Source organism: Schistosoma mansoni, chromosome 3 (assembly GCF_000237925.1).
Source record: "Schistosoma mansoni strain Puerto Rico chromosome 3, complete genome".
NCBI lineage: Eukaryota > Metazoa > Platyhelminthes > Trematoda > Strigeidida > Schistosomatidae > Schistosoma > Schistosoma mansoni.
In genome coordinates this window covers 19,690,774-19,713,251 of record NC_031497.1, presented here as the reverse complement: position 1 = coordinate 19,713,251, position 22,478 = coordinate 19,690,774, and the positions used below count along the sequence as shown (strand labels likewise).

At 36.9% G+C, this 22,478-nt stretch overlaps 1 protein-coding gene across 1 annotated transcript in view; it reads left to right on the top strand.

Annotated features, from left to right (window-relative positions):
- Positions 1-22,478, top strand: part of Smp_138450 (ubiquitin ligase E3 alpha-related) — a gene marked incomplete at its 3' end in the record, with an annotated part of 45,379 nt that overhangs the window by 8,402 nt on the left and 14,499 nt on the right. Inside the window, exons 4-9 of the mRNA XM_018799557.1 lie at positions 8,024-8,095; positions 9,483-9,613; positions 11,719-11,952; positions 16,286-16,465; positions 19,315-19,449; positions 20,401-20,592. Coding sequence (XP_018651334.1) covers positions 8,024-8,095; positions 9,483-9,613; positions 11,719-11,952; positions 16,286-16,465; positions 19,315-19,449; positions 20,401-20,592 — 944 coding nt within the window. The remainder of the gene's footprint in view (positions 1-8,023; positions 8,096-9,482; positions 9,614-11,718; positions 11,953-16,285; positions 16,466-19,314; positions 19,450-20,400; positions 20,593-22,478) is intronic.

Below are 22,478 nucleotides of genomic sequence, written 5' to 3'. Positions count from 1 at the left end.
GGATGGTGAGCAGATTGAAGTAGTTGAGAAGTTCGTGTATCTAGGTAGCTACATAAGTGCTGGTGGTGGCGTGAGTGATGAGATTGATGCACGTATAATGAAAGCCAGAGCGGCTTATGCCAATCTGGGCCATCTTTGGCGCCTTCGTGATGTTAGTCTGGCTGTGAAAGGTCGGATCTACAACGCGTCGGTGAGAGCAGTTTTGCCCTATGCTTGTGAAACCTGGCCTCTCCGAGTTGAGGGTGTTAGACGTCTCTCTGTGTTCGATCATCGTTGTCTCCGAAGGATTGCTGACATCCAGTGGCAACACCATGTTAGTAATGCAGAGGTTCGGCATCGTGTGTTCGGGCGCAGAGACGATAATTCAATTGGTGTCACCATCTTGAAACACCGACTTCGGTGGCTTGGACATGTTTTACGAGTGTCGTCCCAGAGACTTCCACGTCGTGCATTATTTGCCGACTCTGGGACTGGTTGGAAAAAGCGGAGAGGTGGTCAGTGTATGACATGGTGTCGTGGCATGAAAGGAAGCTGCAAAGGACTAGCTTCTGTTGGTCCTTCACGACTCCCCGGCTGGGGTCCGAGAGATGGTGCAACACAGTGGTTAGAGACGTTATCAGATATGGCTCAGAATAGAAGCCAGTGGCGATCCTGCTGTAACCTTCTCCTACTTTCTTCATAAAGAGTGGTTCTAACTTTCTTAACTGAAAGAGTCTTCTGGTTGTACATTTCAGTCCGCCTTATCTTTTCATCCCTTCTCTTCCTACTTCCATTATTTTGTGTGGCGCATATGTATCTGGTGCCCTTTTGTACCAATATATATGTGTTTAAATAAATAAATAAATAAAAATAAAATTTCCTCCTCTTGCAGCTTTTTCCGCCGTCGTTGCTAATTCTCCCATGTATTTCTGCTTGTCGGCTTTAATGCTTTTCTTCACCTCCCTGTTTGCTTCTGCGTAGTCTGCTTGTGCTTTGACTTTCTCTGCTCGTGTTCGGCTGTTGTTAATTGCTAGTTTCTTGTTCTTCCTTTCTTGACTTTTGTCCAGGGTTCCCATAGAGATCCATTCCTTGTGATGATGCTTCTTAGGACCAAGAACCTCCTGACACGTTGAAGTTAGTGCTTCTTTTATCCCTTTCCAGTTGTCCTCCAAAGTAGTTTCTTGTTCTTTCAGTAGATCCTGTAGAGCCTGGAACCTGTTGTTGAGAGTTATCTTGAATCCATTGAGCTTGTCAGTATCTTGAAGGAAGGTTGTATTGAACCTTTGTAGTGCTGTTTGTCCAGTTTTCCAGTGTTTCTTTAGCTTCAGTCTCATCTTGGCCACAACCAGGTGGTGATCTGAAGCTATGTCAGTTCCTCTCCGGGTTCTCACATCTTCCATTGATCTTCGGAATTTTTTGTTGATACAGATGTGATCTATCTGGTTCTCTGTCGTGTGGTCCGGTGAGATCCATGTAGCTTTGTGTATGCGCTTGTGTGGGAATATTGTGCCGCCTATAACCAATTTGTTGAATGCACATAGGTTTGCAAGTCTCTCCTCATTTTCATTTCTCTCTCCTAGTCCATGTCGTCCAATTACATCTTCATATCCTGTGTTGTCCACTCCAACTTTAGCATTTAGATCTCCCATCAGGATGGTTAGGTCCTTTCGTGAGCACTTTGCTATAATTGATTGCAGCCTTTCATAGAACTGATCTTTATCATCGTCGTTGCTATCATTGGTGGGTGCATAACATTGGATAACGTTCATTGTGATCCCTTGCTTCTTTGTTCTGAATGATGCTTTGATTATCCTGGGTCCATGAGATTCCCATCCCACAAGTGCATTTCGTGCTTCTTTGGACAGCATTAGAGCAACTCCCTGAATGTGTGGAGCATTTTCCCCTTCGTGACCGGAGTACAGCAGCATCTCTCCTGTACCTAACCTTTGTTGTCCAGTTTGTGTCCAATGGGTTTCGCTGATTCCGAGTACTGCCAAGTTGTATCTCCTCGTTTCCATTGCTATTTGGCTGGTCTTTCCTGTCTCCCACATTGTCCGGACGTTCCATGTACCTATAAAGAGTGTTGCTCTGGTTGTTAGAAGGTGCATCGGTCTCGTGACTTCCGAAGAATTTCGGCTTTCATCATGAGACGTCATAATTATTCCTTCAACTCCCAGGGCAGAGTTTAAATGGTTGAATTATTTTTTCTGGTTAGCGTTTTTTTAGCGAGTTAGCTTTTCTACGGGATGGGGTCGCTAACCCCATGCCCAACCCTCCTCCTTTTTGTGGGCTTGGGACCGGCAGTAACTCCAGAAGAGCTACAGGCGGAGTTGCGTGATAAATTTACCCATAGCAATTACGATTATGGTTTCCCTATCCTGCGTCTACTATTCTATCTATATCTTAGCGTTATAGACTGGTAATTATTACCTCTGACCTGCACAGTTAAATTTGAGCTGACGTGAGCTACACTCTTATTGGTCTACTTATCCGTGATCTTTTCTCTATCCTCTGCCTTGGGTCCAATGAGAAGTCAACAGCCAAGCTTCTCTTACTGATTTCAATCACGTGGGTTTATATACGGACATAATGGACCACATTACACCGTGAAATAGAAAATCACTATTCTACACAATTAAGCCAAAAGTGACTGTAAATCGAGCACCTGTAAAAGTAAAAGCCATAACAGTTAATGGGTCAAACGAAAGCTTACGCTAGACGGAATATTGAAACGTAGGAATCCAGTTATTTAGTAATTATACAATAACAAATATAATAATAATCCATAAAATAATTTCAGAAGTTACCGTTTCACCAATCTTCGTTCTGATGAATCGTAAGCAGCTTAGAACCCGATATATATGGGAATCGGTTCAAGTTGTCAAAATATTCAATAAGTTAATTCGAGAGATCCTTTAACTGTTTCACGTGACCGCCTGTGGTATATTGTTCATGAAAGTCTTATTCAAGAGGAAATACTCCGGTGTATATCCATAACGACAATTAGTCTAACATAGAATATAAGATGTTTGTAATAACTTTAAACATAAGGAGATAATAGTATTACTCTTGAAATTTAAAATTTTAGTGCTTAAAATTGTTGAAGTCACTATTCTAAATCAATTCATGCATGTCTAATTAAGTTTAACTATGAATCCAATACTTATTATTATTTATTTATTTAAACAAACATTAGTGCAAGAAGGCACCAAATAGATATACGCCACATAAATCATTCGACTTGTGTAAGGGCTGGGATACTGCCTGGGTGCCCGAACCGAAGCAGGTGGTTTTCTTAGGGGGTCACACCCGAAGCTATCGACCTAAAAGTCTAATACACAAGGCAGTGGAGCATCGTAAGGAGATGCAGTTTCATGGTAGCCAGTGACCAAAAATTGGTTCATATGCCATTTGTTTCCTCAGGATTGTGTAGCCCATGTGCACCATTGGTTTGGAGTCAGGGTTTTCCAACTTCCCTAGATGGACTCTCCGTGTCCACTAGCTCGGTTAAGGCGATGGAAATCCACTTTTCGTCCTCTCGATTTTGTAAACAACAATAATTCAGCGAGAAGGCAGTGAGTAGGGCTTCCCTGGCAGCGGTTGTATGCACTTGGTCATTTGACAGCATTTCGAGAAAGAGAGCTGGCTCTCCCCACTCTCGGCTGCATCAGGGCATTTGAGACTTTCATTTAAGTAATAAGTGCTAATATGTATTTTTGATTTTTTGGAAATGCTTAAATCAATTCGACTGCATACACCACTGAGTTTAAGAAGTAATCACTTTCAAATATGCTGTTGAAAGTTCACTCTGCTTATTGTTAATGTTTCACCTTCAAAACCTCGATATTTATTTCTGTTATGTAAGAGGAAGCTGTAATGATTTGAAACGAATTTTCTCTTGTTAAAATGAAAGAGTAGAATATGGATTGATTGGTTGATTGATGATGCATAATCAAACGAAGTGACTATGTGATGGCTGCTAATGACTATTATTGGTGTACGCCTCTGAATGATTTGAGATCAAAGACAAGACCATTAGTCAGATGGACAGGTTTTTCTCAGAATGAAATAACAAGCTTATGCACAAGTTATCAACAGAAAATGGACATGATTAGGTGTCGTAAATGATTCGTCAATATTAGCTTTATGGGTTGCTCATATCATAATAAATAAAGTCCTAACATTTTGGCATAACTCCAGACCGTTGCCGCCACTTTAACGTGGTGGGTGGGCTTACCTATCGTAATGAACCAGTCGAGCTATACCTACCATGCCTGACAGGTTGGTTGAAGAGCGGTATGAATGAAAGTAGCAAACTCAAGGTTCGAGGGCGAAGTCGTACCGCTGACTATACGAAGGTGTGACGGCAGTAAGGTGTTCCCTTCAGAAAACCAACATAACAGCGATGCTGCTTTCCCACAAGGAAGGGTGGGGTTAAAAAAAGTCGACCCTGAAAATGCACACCTCGCCTTATCCCACGGATATCTGTCTCCGGCGGTAAAATCCCAAAAGGTACGGAGCTAACACAAAAACTACCCACAAAACGGTCGTGTGTGACCGACCTCAAGCAGTTGTCCCTTGTGCACTGCGGTCACCCTCTCAGGTCACTAAGACCACTTCTAATCCAATTTCCTTTTCAGGTACCTGTAGAAGCACCCTTCGACGGTGTGGGCAACCTAGAAGTGATAACCGCACTCAAGACCACTGTATTCATAATCAATTTCTATCAATCCTCCTACCTCGACTATCGACTTTAAACTTCCTCCTTAAGTGCCATCATGGCTAACGACTCTAGTGTGCGAAATGCTATCCTAAGTCTACTGAAGCGTCGCTACAAACAAAACATTGGAGCCTTCAATATACGTACCCTATGTCCAGCAGGCCTCCCTGGCTAAGACCCTAGAGTCCCGTACGACTGATGTATTTTGTCTCCGAAACACGCATACAGGATCCTAGTGTGGTCATTCGCTTGACCTCACCCAGCCAAAATGGGAAGACGACGAGATACACCCTCCGTTTGTCTCGCGGACTGGCGGGTGTAGGTATAGCACTAAGAGGACAGAGAAAGTACTCTTAGGATAGATTCCTGTTAACAGTCGCCTATATGCTGTTCGGCTAAACGGCTCCGTAAGAACTCGGGAGGGTAGCGACACACGTCGTTGCCTTTTCGTCATTTCTGCCTACGCTCCCACTGACTGCATTCCGAGTGAAGTGAAAGATAACTTGTAGAGAAAGCTTTCTGATTTTGTTCAAAAAGCTAAACGCTCGGACATAGTACTCGTAGCAGGTGGCTTTAATGCCCACTTGGGTAACCTAAACCAAACAGACATTTAGGTGGATATTTTAGTATTCCGACTCAGCGAACAGTTATTGGTGATCGTCTGTTGCAACTCTGTTCAGACAATCGTTTATTTTTGACAAACACTAATTTTAGGCATAAGGAGAGACATCGTCTAACATGGTGACCCTTTGTACCAAACCAGCAATCGACTCAAACAGATCATCTTGCCGTCAGTCATCGTTGGAGAGGCTCGATAGAAGACTGTCGCTCGTTCTGTAATACATGTTTGGACTCCGATCATGCTCTAATACGTGTACGCCTTCTCCTGCGCCTCACTGGATGCAGAAAAACCACGTTAAGAAGACCCATTATAGTTTAGCTCAGTGGCGAGGAAGCCAAAAGTAGATTCCAGGAACAACTGAGGTCACCCTGGGGTAGTTATGAAAACGAGGCTGACCTAGATAATGCTTGGAAAGATATATGAACATCTGTAGAAACAGCAGCGACTTCTATTAATGATTTGAATTTAAGAGTTGCGAAAAACCAATGGATTTTCTCTAAGTCTGTTGCACTGATGGATTCTCGTAAACTCATCTCATCAGGCTCTGAACACAATAAAGAACGAAAACAAATCAAATCTAGGTTAACCAAAAGTCTGCGGAACGATCGTGAGCAGTGGTGGGCAACGAAAGCAAAAGAGATGAAAAAGGTAGATGCTGTAGGTAAGACAAGACAGCTTTTCAGACTAATAAAAGAAAAGAAAATTAGGAAGTCAACTGTAAGCGAGACAATCTCGGAAAAAGACAACACTCTTATCTGCTCTCAGCCCAGACGTTTAGAACGATGGACGGAACACTTTAAGGAGCAGTTCAGTTGACGTTCATCTACTCTACAACTATCCACCATTCACAAACAGTCTGAATGGAACATTGAAATAGGTTCCCCTGACTCTAGTTGAAGTTCAGAAAGCTATAGCTAATCTGAAACAAGAAAGAGCAGCTGGTCCAGATGGACTGGCTCAAGAGGTCTTTAAGTACGGTGGTCCAATTTCAGCGATTAGGTTGACTAATATTTTAGCTGAAATCTGGGAATTGGATGTAATCTCATCTGACTGGTTTCAATCACTGATTGTCCTAATATATAAGAAGGGGTCGAAATCATCCTGTGATAACCATAGAGGGATTTGTTTGACTAACATAACGTATAAAATACTAGCCTCAATAATTATCGGACACCGAACAAAGACTCGTAAACTGCAAACACGAAGAAACCAGGCTGGCTTCAGACTTGGTCGTGGCTGCATCGTCAGGTTTTAGGACACAGGCTTGCTTATCGGCATCCGACAATGATAATTTTTTTTGACTCTAAAGCAGCATTCGACTCTGTAGACTGAGAGGTTCTGTGGCAGTGTCTGTCATTAAAAGGTGTAACTCAGAAGTACATAAACCTTATGAAGGCTCTTTACTCGAACACTACCAGTCGAGTGAGAGCTTATGGTGAACTGTCATCTGATTTTCCAACCTCATGTGGTATCCGTCAAGGATGTCCACTATCTTTATTTTTGTTCAATTTCATCATAGACCTACTGCTGGAAATAACTTTCTTGTCATCTGAATTTTCGCGAATTGATATCCTACCAGGAGGTCCACCTATTGACTTAGAATACACAGATCACATAGTCTTATTGGGTGAAGACGTTGGTAAAATTCAGTTTTTTGATAGTACTGAGCAACAATGCCAGAATATTTGGGACGTGTTTCTCCTCTTCTAAATGCAGATTGTTACTCCAGAACTGGTCTGCGTCAACACCTGGACTAAGGATGGGGAGTGAAGTAATCGAACACATCGACAACATTTATCTTGGAAGTCTGATCAGCCTTAATGGGTTGGTGTCTGACGAAATCTCTGCACGGGTTCAAAAAGCTCGTTTGGCTTTTGCTAACTTACGTCACCTATGGCGAAGGCGAGATATCCGTCTACCAGTTAAGGGACGAGTATACTACACAGCAGTTCGTTCCGTTTTATTTTATGACTGCGAAACGTGGCCATTAAGAGTAGAAGATACTCGCAAGTTACTAGTATTTGACCACAGATACCTTAGAAATATTGCTCGTATCTGCTGAGATCACCGGGTAAGTACTAGTGAGGTTAGACGCAGGGTATTAGGGAATGATGGTAAATCAGTCGATGAGGTTGTTAATCTACATCGACTGAGATGGTTGGGCCATGTGCTACGTATGTCTGTACACCGATTACCACGGCGGGCTATGCTAATGTTGGAGACTAATAGAAGAAAGTTAGGGGCTGCCAAACCAAAACGTGGTATCAATCCATAAAGTCACTAACTTCTGGCCTGAGCCATGTTGGCAGACTCAGACTACTTGGTTGTGGTCCTCGTGACTATTGTAACCAGTAGTTGGAGATTCTGTGTGACATGGCTCAGAATCGACCACAATGGCGTAGGTGTATACACTCTTTGTCTTCCCTTAAACTATGAGATTAAACTTACTTTATACCTTTTTTTCTACGAACTAGTTCTTTCTTCCTGTTTTGTATCTTTATACACAATCCTTCTTTTATATATTACTACCATTGAAGTAACTGCTTCTATGAATTCGGTGTTCATCTTGTTGTGCTAATGAGGTATGGTTACTCGGGTCGGTGCGTATATGTGCCTGGTCCTACATTGTAGATGACTGGTTAAAAAAAGACAAAAATCAAGTAACAAACGTACTGTAACTTTATCTTTTCTGTTTTTAACAGAAACCGAGAGTCGGAGAGCATGTGGAGACTATCAACTAAGTGTATCCAGTAATCCTGAATTTGAATTTCCTCGTGAGTAGTTTTAGTCTATATTGTGGCGCTGTTTTTAAACTATGTATTTTATTTCCATGTTTTATGTATTCTTTTAAGAGTTGCTACCTATAATGCTTAGTTTCAGGTTAGTCTTTCTGAGTGCAAATGGATAATATCATCGATTTTATTTATCTCTTAGGAATACGGCTGTTGTAATTTAAAATGCGCTTTTTTGTAATAATTCAATTAGTAAGGATACATAGTATAATCCTTTCTGTTTGTTTGGAGCATAGTAGTGATATTATAAATTCCCAGATGTTAAAGTTAAAATTTGATCATGCAGCCTGTCTCTGTCGAAAGCCAGATGTTTTAACGTTCAAAGTCATCGCCCTTCACCGTTTGGATAATAATTATTTTATTTTTAATGTGGTATTAAAAACATATTAAGGTGTTAATGTAGAGAAATCATATGTTGTTACCACTATCAATTCTACTACTTAATGAGGAGAAAATTAATTTTATCGTGCTTAATTTCACACTGAATTCGTTAAATATGAAAACATTACATTAAATACGCCATTTGTACGTCTTCCTTGAGTTGTCCCTTACCAACTCCGTCGTTTTTCCATTTCTGCTGTTACTCTGATTGTTCTCTGTTTTGCTTTCTTATCTCATGTTCCTCTTTTGTCAGTAAGAATCCTACTTTCAATTCCTGCTACATACTACTTATATCCGTCCAAACATACGACATACTACTACCAATAATAATAAATAATAACAATGATAAAAAGATGAAAACCTCCGTGAGGAAAATCCCGATATCTATGAAGACCATAGATCTCATTATTTTTTAGGTATATCATTGCATTAAAAAATCCAACTGAGCCATCAATTATTCACATTGTTAATCACTCATGACAGTTTCTTAAAGCTGTAAGTTATTTTATCTTTGTGGTCTCATTCCAAGTGTTGATAAGTTGGATGAGTCAATTCTGTCTTTCATCTCACGACTTCAATTCATAAACTGACTTATATCTAGGATTTTGTGCCCATCCTTACTTTGAGGCAACTGTTGTACTATTAACCCTCTTAATATTAGAGGTCGATAGAAAGTGGTGTGACAATATTTCTTCCCTAATTTTGAAAATTACTGCTAAGAAAAACCCTTCAGCATTTCATGTCTACATACATGTCTTCTGTTCTAATGTACAGGCCACATCTGCCTTTATGGAGTCTCACACCGGTTAGAAACAACTCTCCAGTGATCCTTCAGGTTTTCAATAGTTGTTTTGATGAAGACCAGTCCATTCTTTCCGACACTAATGGGATAATATTTTTGGTAACTTAATCAGAAACAGTAATGATTATTAAAAATTTTATTTATTAATTCTATTGCTATTTTGTTTATTTCATCATCTGTGTGTAGCTATTATAAGCAATCAAAATCTAGTGCATCAAACACTTTTGGATGCTTTCATTTTCTCAACCATAAAACTACGCTTTCCGGAAAGTTTGGTCACATTCTTAATTGGATTGTTAGCTGTTGAAGAATTCAAGGTTAATTATTGTTAAAGTTGTTTTAATAGTAATAATAGTAATAATTGTTGTTATTATTATTATTATTATTATCATGGAAAATTTTAACGTTTACCTTTATTACTTATGGTGATTGACAAGTCACGTTATAATTACACAATGAATTAATTAACTAGATTGAAAATGTCAAATCATTTGAATTAGTCTCAAAAAGTGTAGGTGAATAGTCAAGTTCAATTTTTCTAGTTATTCTAATATGTATTTAATCCTTGTGAATGTATTCGTGGTTTTTATTAATCAGTCATACGCATTATAGAACCTAGTACATGTATACATCGGTCCGAATTGTCATACTCAAATTAGCTCAGAAAGATGAAATTGTCAGGACAAATCCCAGGATAGGGAAAATAGTAATAATATTAGGGAAGGTAGAAAAGATTCTACATAAAAGATGATTTTAGAAGAGAGTATGGATTAGTATGATTAAAAGTTTTTTTTAGAAAATTAAGATCTGAGCCAACAGAAAGACTGAATATACCTGCGTTATTGCAAATAATTTTAAGTTGCGTCACTTTTAATCTAATAAGATTAGGACTGTATGGATTTTCACTGTATCCTCTTTCCCTTATTATTTTTGTTTTCAGATATTTTGACTCTTATATATACATTTGCACGATGATAGTCAAGTTTATTATATTTTGCTTTCAATCTATCAATTTATAAATCATATCAGTTCTATGTAAAAGGCTAATTTCAATGTTATTTTTATCCATTAGAGCTGTAGAAACCATTTTTGAATAATTTCAATCTATATTCGTTAATTTTACCATTAAATAACGATTCCTGAAGTTTTCTAGAGCCTATCGTAATGCTCTTAAATTTTAGCAAATATTACTGTACAACAGATGATGTTTTTATAGCTTATCACATTGTTATTTAACATTTGTAAGACCTTTAAAATTACTTCCCGTTTCTTGATATGAATACTCTTCAAATGAGAAAACAAAACTGATTGATATAATTGTGTTATGAGCTAGAGATTCCTCATATACTATTGATCGTATTCTTAGTATACGATGAAAAATATAATTTTTTCTCTGTAGGTTTGATATTATAATCTTCAGCCTATTAGTAGAACCGTATATGATGGTTGTATATTTACTTAGTGTTATGTTGGGATAAATACCAAGCAAAAATCGAACTTACGGAATGGTCCTATCTGAAGTTATTGTTTGTATTTTTGTCGTATAATTGTTAAGTACCTAGACTATTTATGTTCTTGTGTTCCACTACCTGTAAACTTTAGTTTGAAACAAAAGTTAATGTTGCGTTTTACCTTAAATTATTGTTTAATTATTACGAGTCCGGATTGTAACCTAATTCTATTGGTGTGTGGGCAGAATTTCGCTCTATATTGTGAGTGATTCATAGCTAGTTTTCAGATTGCTAAGTTATCCTCTATCATGACTATCGGATGAGCGAGCGTAAGAAACTGCATTCTGGACCAATAGTAATTTAGTGATACTATCGACTTTCATCTCACATTTAGCATGTCATTAGTTATCCGAATGTCATTGGTATTAAATAGGCTGTCTAGGCGAGCTAATCAACACTCGAACTAGATTATACAACTGCTCTCTTATTTAATAGTTCGAAGTCATGGACCCCAGTTAACTAAACACCGAGGCATCAGTTAGTCTTATCAAGCAACATAGAATCATGGCATAAGTCTCTATTAGTCCAAGTTACTATAATTTATATAAGCACAATGTATGGATATTAACAATAAAAAAATTGGAAGAGTTAAAATAATAATAATAATAATAGCATGAAACTAGACACAAAGAATATAGTTAAAAAATGGATATGAAAGATATAAAAAAGGTATGAACTAATACGAAAGCTATCTTAGACTAGGACGAATCTTTTTTCTAGTACTCCCTTATTTCCAATAATTCTCTAACTAATGTCATTACGTAATGAAAAGACATGTCAGTTTTTTGGAATCACTTCAATCGCCACAAATTATACAAGTAATTAAAACTATAAACTCACCACAATATTATATCGGTTTTTTTCATATATACTGATATCTTTTATTCCATTTTCTCTTTATTGTACCATAGGAAGAATTTATTCAATCCTATCTTAATCATTACACACGTATAGCTTCAACTGTTCTACTTTCAGCACGTGCACGTATTTCACCTGAATGGTCTTTACAAATGAATAATCGTATTGTACATATATCAGTACAATTGTTCAGTGGTGAAGAGTTAGCTCTACGTGTAATTAAACAAAGAAATCTTCATCATCTCCTTGTACATTGTTTATTAAATATGTTAACGTGTTGTCGTACTGTAAGTTTAGAATTAATTAATTTCAGTGACATGATATTTTGATAAGTAAATTCATTCGTCAATCAGTCAATTGATTTATTGTAATGTATGATACACTTTAACATTGATAATAGTTTGTCTAACGAAAATTAAAGTTCCACTGTTTGGTCGGATAATAAATTTTCATCTTGACATATATATATATATATATCATGAGGTTGATTTTCCACAAAAAAAACAATTTCAATCAAACCATAATCTGTTTAGTGTTTTGTCATGGTTACTATTTATCAATAAAAATATCGTCTAGAGTGGACGTACGCTCAATATGAAGTTGAAAAATACCATATTTAACACACAACGTCTTTATTATAAATGTAGTTCTGTGTAGTTTTAATTGTAGAAGTAGTCCACTCAGACATTAGTAGTTGTGAATGTAGTAAATCTGACAATGTGATTACATTCTTTTTAAGTCCGAGGTGTATGATCATTTTACATTTCTAAGCATTGATTTCCAGTTTTTAGGGAAATCTGGTCACTTGAAGAACTTATAAGTGATCTATTTTAAATTATATATATTTTATTGGAAAGAAGTGTTCCAAATTATCATATAATTCGACCGATCAAATAAAGACTAAGCCTTAGATACATTCAATCTCTCGATAGTGTCATCAAATGACAGCCAGAAACAGGGGAAAACTCTTACAATCCTATATTGTTGTGGACTGTCAGACTTAATCACAAGAAGATCAAACGAATGTGGAGAAATTAAAACAGAATGAAATCAGTAGTACAACTATTAATTAGCGAAAATTACTACAAATATCGCAACTCCTTCACCACACTGTCTCAAGAGAACACTGCAGTGAATTGTAGAAGGAACTGTTTATTTTCGAACCACTTCAGTTGATTCGGACCATAAGAGTCTTCCGTATCTAGCACAACTCTACGGTTTTTGGAATGGTGGCTTAGTGTCCAAGGTGTTCGACTTTCAGCTACTAGGTTCCAGGTTCGAACCCCCCTTCATCTACCTTGGTTGGCATAACCAAAAAGTATCATTAGCCCTCACACTCATAGTGTGACTTATATTCTAGTTACTCATTTACTTACGCCTGTTACCCCTAATGGAGCATAGGCCACCGACCATCATTCTCTAATCCACTCTGTCCTGGGCCTTCTTTTCTAGTTCTGTCCAATTGTTGTTCATTCTTCTCATACCTGTCTCCATTTCTCGGCGTAGTTTGTTCTTTGGTCTTCCTCCTCTCCTTTGGTCTTGAGGATTCCATGTGAGGGCTTGCCTTGTGACGCAGTTGAGTACTTTCCTGAATATGTGCCCTATCCACCTCCAGCGCTTCTTCCTGATTTCTTCTTCCACTGGATGGAATCTGGTTTGTTCTCTCCTACACAGTGGGTTGTTGCTGATAGTGTCTGGCCAACGGATCCGAAGTATTTTGCGTAGACAACTGTTAATATACACCTGTATATTGTGGATGATGGCTTTCGTAGTTCTCCAAGTTTCCGTCCCATACAGTAGAACTGTCTTGATATTTGTATTGAAAATTCTGACTTTGATGTTGGTTGACTATTGTTTTGAGTTCCAGATGTTCTTCAATTGTAAATATGCTGCTCTTGCTTTGCCGATCCTCGTCCTCACATCTGCATCTGATCCACCGTGTTCATCAATGATGCTGCGCAGATATGTAAAGGTTTTCACATCCTCCAGAGCTTCTCCGTCAAGTGTAATTCGATTGGTGCATATTGTATTGTATCGGAGAATCTTGCTTTTCCCTTTGTGTATGTTGAGACCTACTGCTGCTGAGGTTGCTGCTACACTGGTCGTTTTCTCCTGCATTTGTTGTTGCGTGTGTGATAGAAGAGCCAGATCATCTGCGAAGTCTAAATCGTCCAGCTGCATCCTACCTATCTACTGTATCCCGTGCTTTCCTCCAGATGTTGACGTCTTCATGATCCAGTCGATCACCAGGAGAAAGAGAAAGGGTGAGAGTCAGCAACCTCGCCTAACACCGGTCTTTACCTCGAATGAGTCGGTGAGTTGTCCTTCGTGGACGATTTGGCAGTTTAATCCATCATAGGAGTTCCGTATGATATTGACTATCTTCTCAGACACGCCGTAGTGTCGAAGAAGCCTCCATAGTGTTATCCTGTCCACGCTATCAAATGCTTTCTCGTAGTCAATGAAGTTGATGTAGAGTGATGAATTCCATTTGATCGATTATTCCACAATGATACGTAGAGTTGCGATTTGGTCTGTACACTATCTATCCTTACGAAATCCATCCTGTTGATCTCGAAGTTGGGCGTCTACGGAATCCTTCATTCTGTTTACCAATATCCTGTTGAAGACTTCCTGGTATTGAGAGAAGAGTGATGCCCCTGTAGTTATCGCACTTGCTGAGATCGCCTTTCCTTGGTATTTTGATCAGAAGTCTTTTTTTCCAGCCCGTTGGTACTTGTTCTTCGTCCCAAATCTTACTGAAGAGGATGTGGAGTATCTTTGCAGTTGCTGCTACATCTGCTTTCAGTGTCTCTGCCAGGATTTTGTCTGGTCCTGCTGCTTTGCCGCTCTTGAGTTTTCTGATGGCCATGCTGATCTCTTCAATTGTTGGTGGGCCTACATCGATTCGGAGGTCCGTAGGTGCTGCTTCGATGTTGATTGTGTTCAATGGAGCTGGTCGATTCAAGAGTTCTTTGAAGCGCTCTACCCATCTGTTTTGCTGTTCTTCAATGTTCGTGATTACCTTGCCTTCCTTGCTTTTCATTGGCCATTCTGGTCTACGGTAATTTCCAGAGAGTTTCTTTGTTGTGTCATACAATTATCTCATGTTTCCTTCTGAATAAATTAATGTTAACTCCTAAGCCTGATTTGTGGACTATTATCACCTATACTCTTATTGGATAATTATTAAGTAACTACATTGTAGTGTCTGGTACTATGTCAAGCCCACATAGGTTAGTCTAGCTTCCAAACAGACCAATTTATTCGTTCTTCTTGGTTCACATTTTGACCTTGTCAACTACTCGCTTATCAAACCTTGACTTTTTTATATGAACGTGTTAATCTCTTACCCTACTCACTACATATCTGCAACCTATTTTTGTTTGATTATAAATATCGATCCCGACTTGGTTAGATGGAGTTGGCTCACATGTCTTCTCGATTTGCTTCGCACTCTCTTCTTCGCTTTACCGCTTCTTATTCTGGATCTGTCTGGATAAACGAATGCCTGAAATAAGTTCCTCCAACGCCATCCGTATTTGGCTTCTTATTACCACTGTCATTCATACGGGGATGGCCTAGGTAATATACGAGCTGAATGAAAGACATATTCATACGTTCATCCAAATCGGAGTCAAATCAGTCGGCATCAATAAAACATTATATGCATATTGATATTTCCTTTATCATGAGCTGTCATCTGACCTTATTGACTACTGTTATACGATTTACCATCCGTAATTTATTCGCAACCTATTAGTTACAGTCTTCCGTACTCACCCACTTTGGGCTTGATCTTGCATAATTATCATTTCTCATTTTATGATGTAATGTGGTCTGTTCTGCTTGTATAATAAACCACATATGTTCAAAGTACACGATTCATGTAGTGGAGGCTGGTATTTGTGTTCTGAACTGGGCTAGATGAGTTGACCCAAGGTTAATGGTGTTGGTTGAAGTGCAATTGGTGCAACACAGGGACAATATCATAGAAGTCGGTATTCTGAATAACAATTTTGTCGCGTGATAATGAACAGGAGCTTAAGTCGTAACATCTTTTTCCTTAGATTGTAAGTTAATCAAAATGGCGGTATTCGACCAACTCAGCTGTCGTTACGATGTTGATGAAAGAAGAGAGAAATTCAGTTTGTAATAGGAATCCAGTTCTCGAATCCTGTCTCTAAGTACATTCTAACCTACTTCATCTTCAATCTCACATACATTTGATTACTGACGTTGGTAATAACGGTGAGTTAATAGGAGAACCAATTAAAGTTATTGTAAGATCTAACACGAATGTGTATCAATCCTATTTACCATGAATATCAAATTACGTTAGTATAGCAATAAAAGATATTAATAAAGTGAAAAAGAGATTGTGAAATTAGATTTAAAATAAACTTCAGCGGTATAATTAAAATTTGTAAAATGATGTAATTATGCGTCAATACCTAAATTGTTAAAAAAAAAAGGAATTGTAACTTCAAGAGTCAAACATTGGTGATACTAAATGTTGAATAGTTTTTCCCTTGACTTATAATTTATTTTTCAAAGCACAATCCCTTGAGAAAATTACATTTTTATGTATTTCTCGTACTCTATTCATTATTTCAATAGCGTTTAGACGATCGAAGCAATATGGTGCTTAGTTGTGATGGGATATTAATTCAAAACAATGTATTTTGGCCATTTGTTTCAGATCTCAGTAATTTAGTTTCTCATAAATCAATAGTTGATATTCTTGTTGAAGACGCAGATTTTTTAAGTGCATGGACTAAATTAATACGATATATGCAAGTATGTTTTCTTTATTTTCTCCCGATAACTGTTTTTTATTACTGTTGTTTATTGTTTACTTTTTTCAGTTAAGAAATTGTACAGTTTAGCATTAGTTCGTATGTTTGACATTCGAAACTTATGCAAGTAAAATTGTGCCGTCCACTTGAATGTAGGCATTGATAATTATATTTAAATGTAGGTGTTGCTCAAAGCTTTTAATTATTAGTAAGTGAACAGAAAATTCGTTTGTGGGGGTGATGTTCAGAGGGAGATGTCGTACCCTATTTATTCATTAAGCTTGGTACTCTTAGTAGGTCATAGGTCGCCAACCGCGAATCTCCAACCTAACCTATCTTATGCTCTCCTTTCCAGTTGTCAAGTTCTATTCATTCTTTTGATATTTCATCCCATGGATCAGTGAATATCACCTCCCGTAAAAATTTAAAATCCTGTATATACTGAGTCATTCAGTAAGTTATAGAGTGGGACTTGATATATATGTACGTCCGTTCAGGATTCCGCATCATTTCAACATGGCAAGATGAAATTAACTGGATGCGTAAAGAAGAATTCGGAATAACAGCAGTATCAATCATAATAAGAAAGATTAAACATCAAGTCCGAATAAAAAGTATAGAATAATGCAGACTGGAGATTCAAGGGATGCCATTATTATATCCCGACGAGAATACTGAACGGTAACTTTTGGGATCCATTTATGGAATAATACTATACATATATTTTTATTGTATAATTGTTCAGTAACTAAACTATGCATATTCATATTCCTCTTATTATAAGCTTTATCTTCACCCATAGACTATTATTATACGACTTACCGTTCTTGAGTTATACCCAGTCTATTAATTACAGTCTCCCACACTCACAGCCACTTCTGGATAGATCTTGTACAATTTTCATTTTCTATTTTATGGTGTGACGTAGTCTGTTTGGCTGGTACATAAACCAAATATGTTTGAAATAAATGATTCGCACAGTAGGAGCTGTTATTGGCGTTCTGGATTCAGCTGGAAGGGCTAAGAGAACAAAGGACTAATAAGGATGCTAGGCTGCTTATACGATCGAACGTCATTGGTTTGGCACAGTACTAAGATTATATAGGTCGCACTTCGATTGGCGAATAAATCACGTGATAAGTAGCCAGGCTTTAAGATACAACAGCCATATTGTTCATTGTATCTAACTGTTGCTTACTATTATCGTGTGCAGGTCAACCGGGTGGTCTGCACTTCCCACACATGGCTCCAACAAACAGTCAATTTGTATAGTACACTATCTCAACAAATACATTGGTTAGTTAAGACTGAGTTTATGGTCTAGTCTTTTCTTAAATACTTTAGATGGTGTATTCAGGACCAACTTATACTCTCCAGTTTATGTATCCACTAATATATATTTAAGGTAGAATAATAATGTTCGTAATAATAATGGCTTTATTCAATATTATATGTTCAGTACAATCTGAAATTCTCAGTTTACAATATTTCAGCAAGTCTCTGTTACCCTTCACACATCACAAAAAGGACAATAGTTGACCATCACATATGTATACATACATAAAATAAGTAATTAAACTATCTGAGATTAAAGAAAATGTTTTAAGAAATGGGAATCTATACAACTGTGAATTAGCTACATGTTTATGAATATGTTTTTGGTTAGGTCAGCTCTTGGGACTTGCTTATCTCGTAGTATATGTGCTGTATACAATATTGTAGGAACATTCATACTTTTACTTACTTGCGTAGTTTCTAATGTATTCGCCTCTCATTCTACCAGAAGAAGACATACAGGGAAAAAGATGTGAATGGAGAGTGGATGATTCGTATCTGATAAAATAACACTTGGCCAGGAGTTTGTAAGATTTTAGATCTCAATCCACAACTATATTCACATTGACATCACAAAAATGCACCAAATATCTTACTAACTGTCTTCAAAACTTTCTGAAATACAGGAAAATCTTTCCTCCAAAGTTCAGGAAGGAATATTGGAAATCAGTAAACAATAATAGGTAATACATTAAATAGGAATAGTATATTTGTAAAATGTCAGCGAATGAATTTGTAGTAAATCCAGCGTTTTGCCTGGCAATCTGGTCCAAGCTTTTTCAAGGAATTCCTATTTAATGTATTACATCAATTCGGCGCTCAAATACTGTGAAACTATTCGCTCTAATTTAGACGAGAGTTCTTAAATAATAGGTAATATTCAAAATTGTAAAAGTAAATGTCAAACAGTGCTAAAAACATGGAGCCACTTTATATTATAAGTCAAACGATTAACTTTCTTCGATGTCAATAAAACATGAGAAGATCAAGAGAGATCAGAGGGAAAACTTACTTCAAGATAAATGACACTTAACATTGTTTCTATTACAGAATCCCAATAGTACAGATTTCATGGAATGCTAACTGGTCGTCTAAGCTCTGTTCATGTATCAGGCTAAAATTGGCAGTTTGACATTTATGAGAAGTAAGTGCGACACTACTAAAAAAAGGTCATCGTTCGGTGAATGCTAAGAACTTAGTCATATTTAGGCGACCCGAAGAGGAATAAATTGAGATACTTACAATAAGAATATCCTCATACTTAACAAGTGTTTTGTAAAAGATAGTAGATCGTACAGAAAAAATGAGAAAATGAAAAGGGGGAAAGAACAACTCATATGATTTGCCTGAGAAGTTTTAGCTTTAATATCAGTTTTTCTAAACTCCTTTTTATTTTAATCCTCTTACTTAGACCATTCACTTACCTTCACTGGATAATAGTAACATTTCTATCTTATCCCCTATTTTTAATTAAAACTGAAAATAGTATTTCTAGTAATAATTTTTTTCTTACAGTTTATGAATTGTTTTACAATGAAAGAGGGAAATCATATTGAATATGAAACAATGACATTTTATCATGCATTTACAATGGAAGTTGAAATTAGTTCGGCTACAATGTGGAATTTTTGGAAACATTGTCGACTTCCAGTATGTCTATTATTATCATTTTGATTTTATACTACTTGTTGAGACTTAAGTAATAGTTCTATGTGAGACATAAACGTACATTCTTTTTAGTGCACAATGCTTTGCATTTCACTTGATAATTTTGTATAATTTTATGGAAAATATGCTTGATACATCCAGTATATTTCTAAATTTGTTGCTAAATATTCAATAATTTTTTAACTAGAGTCAATATACAGTCTAAATTATCTTGATGTCGAACAATATTCGACAAACCTCCCATGTTAACAACCATCAGTATTTGTTGTAATATTTGTATGTAGACTAGGATACTGGACTGAAACAGGTGTTACTCTTTGGAGATCACTCCAAGAACCTTTGATGTGAAATTTTAATCTACAAGGCAATAAAGCACTGTCAGGAAAATGTGAAGGGATGATAGAAGGTGACCAAAATTGTTACGTATACCATTCCTTTCTTCAGGACCGTGGAACCTATTCACGCTATTATTTATGAATCAGGGTTTTCCAACTTTCATAGGCAAACCTTTCGCATCCTTTAACTCAGTTTGAGATCCGAATGTCCGCTTTTCGTTCTTCCACCTTCGTAAAATCACTTCCGTCACGTGTAAGTAGTAAGTAGGAATACTCTGTCAATGACTGTCAGTCTATAATTGTATGAGAGAGTATTTAACATGAAAGAATAAACTGTTGTCACCCTCGACCATACGAAAACGCTAAAATGGACACTTCTATTGAGTAAAATATGTAAAGCGTCTGTTGCAATGAAACGGTTGGATGTTTTGCATAATATTTTGCCTACTTGAATGGTCCTAGTGCATAATTTCATAGCGGACTATTTTATTTACCTATTTTGGTATTTCTTTTTTCAGAATAGATTATAATCTTTTATTTCCATTTATCAAGAATAATATAAGTTTACTTGATTTGTTTTTTTTTCAAAATATTTCAGTCTGAACGTACACATTGCTTATTATATACTAAAGCTTGTTTATCAACATTAGCCGATTTATTGAATGGACTTGGTCGATTAATTAGCCCAACTGTACCAGAAACTCGACCAACACGTTCTGCTCTTAGTCTTCATCTACCATTGATGCGTCATGTTTCTTGTTTTCTTCATTTATCCACTATGCAGCATGGTGTCAATATAAGACAATTACTAGTTGATTATCTTTTACCGAAACCACGTCTATTACGACGTTTTATGGAACATTTAGTTAAATATTTTGGTAAGTAGTTGTTTCTTATATTTTGAAAATATGAAAACTTAGATTGTATTTTAAAGATGGTTTTGTATCATGGAATAAATACTTCATCTTAATTTAAGACTATAAAAATCGGTGCACACTTTTGAATCTGCACGAAGTTACATTCCGAAAGACTTTCAGATGATTTTGGAGTGAGCATTGATATCAGCTTATGATAAAAATTAGCTTTAAAGTAAAGAAAAACTCATAAAAATTTCCTTACTCAGTAACATGTTTTATTATTGAAATTTCTTGATTAAATTGAAAGGACTTTATGAATATTAGTTTAATTTGGAGACTGTAATCATCACAGATTGATCTCATTCAGAGTACTATTTAACACAAATGCACCAAACAGCTAGTTCATCCTAATAAAAGCATTACTTGTCAGGGGGTACTCACCGCCCTGTTTGAGATGAAACCAGTAACCTTCAGATCTTAGACTAAATACTTAGTTGTTTGGATCATAGGATCGACGTCTCATAGTATAATTTAAACTCCAATCAGCTTATGACATAGCGCGACGATCACCTAATGTCATAACCATTTCACTCTCAACATATTGAGAATGTTTACCATCGGATGCCAAACCAGTTGTTTGTTGGTTAAGCTTTCATTTACAATCTTGAGTGCTGTTAGAGGTTAAAATTAAAATTGCTTCATAACTTTCTTCCTTCCTATACTATATCCTTATATACAACCTATCTTTTATATATTACCACCACTAAATTAACTACTTCTATGAATCCGGTGTTCATCTTGTGCTAACGAGGTATGGCAACTTGGACCGATGCATATATGTGCCTGGTCCCACGTTGTAGCTGACTCACTGACTGAAGCTTTCATTTTAGAACTTGATGATCTTGGGTTTGACTCCTGATGGGGTCGTCAGTGCCTGCTGTTCTTGAGTCACACACCAGGGCTGAATAATTGTCCAGTGTTCTCTGGTTTTCAATGGCACACCAACTGAGATCCATCTTTGATCATTTCAACCTACAAATTGGATAGTTTAACTAATTTTTGGTCTTTTCATTCGTTTTAACTCTTTCTTTTTATTACTACCGTGAATAAAATTATCTTGGTTTAAATACTACTAAATAGAGTAGTTCAGTTTGAATCTTAGTGACTCGTTGATATTTCTCATTTCGCTAGCTAACTGCAACCGGATAGACTAATAAGTGAATAAATACACATACATAAACCATGTAAAGCGATTCTTGTAAAGTGTAAGATATTTTTTCGTCTGTCATTCCAGTCAAGTCATAGTTACAACAAACATATCTGATTAACTAACATGTCTTGATGTTCGATTTTACTCAGTTTGTCAAACTGTTCTTTGTAATCACATGTTTATCTTGAATACCAAGAAAAGCTACTTAGGATCATTAAAAGGATAGTTAATCTATGTCATAAATCTAGACTGTTGTCCTTAAAGCGGTCCAGTCACATGTCTGTAAACAGAGAAGAGAAGATATTTATTATCTAGCTTAGTATCACTACAGTTTCATATTGTCATGGGATCATAACAGTTTACTCACTTTAGCCTTATCAACTGTTCCTTCTATCGATTATTCTAGCTACTATTTTGTTTTGTCTAGAAAGTATGTAACAGTATAATGACCGATTCGTATCGTCAACAGTACTTCACTAGCCGTTGTTTTCGTTGTGTCATTTTCGGCATCAAGTTAAAATAATTACCAGCTTTTATTTATCACGAATACTTTTCCTCAAATCTGTTGCTTTTCTTGTCGATTATTCATTATCTATTTTAGAGCCTTGT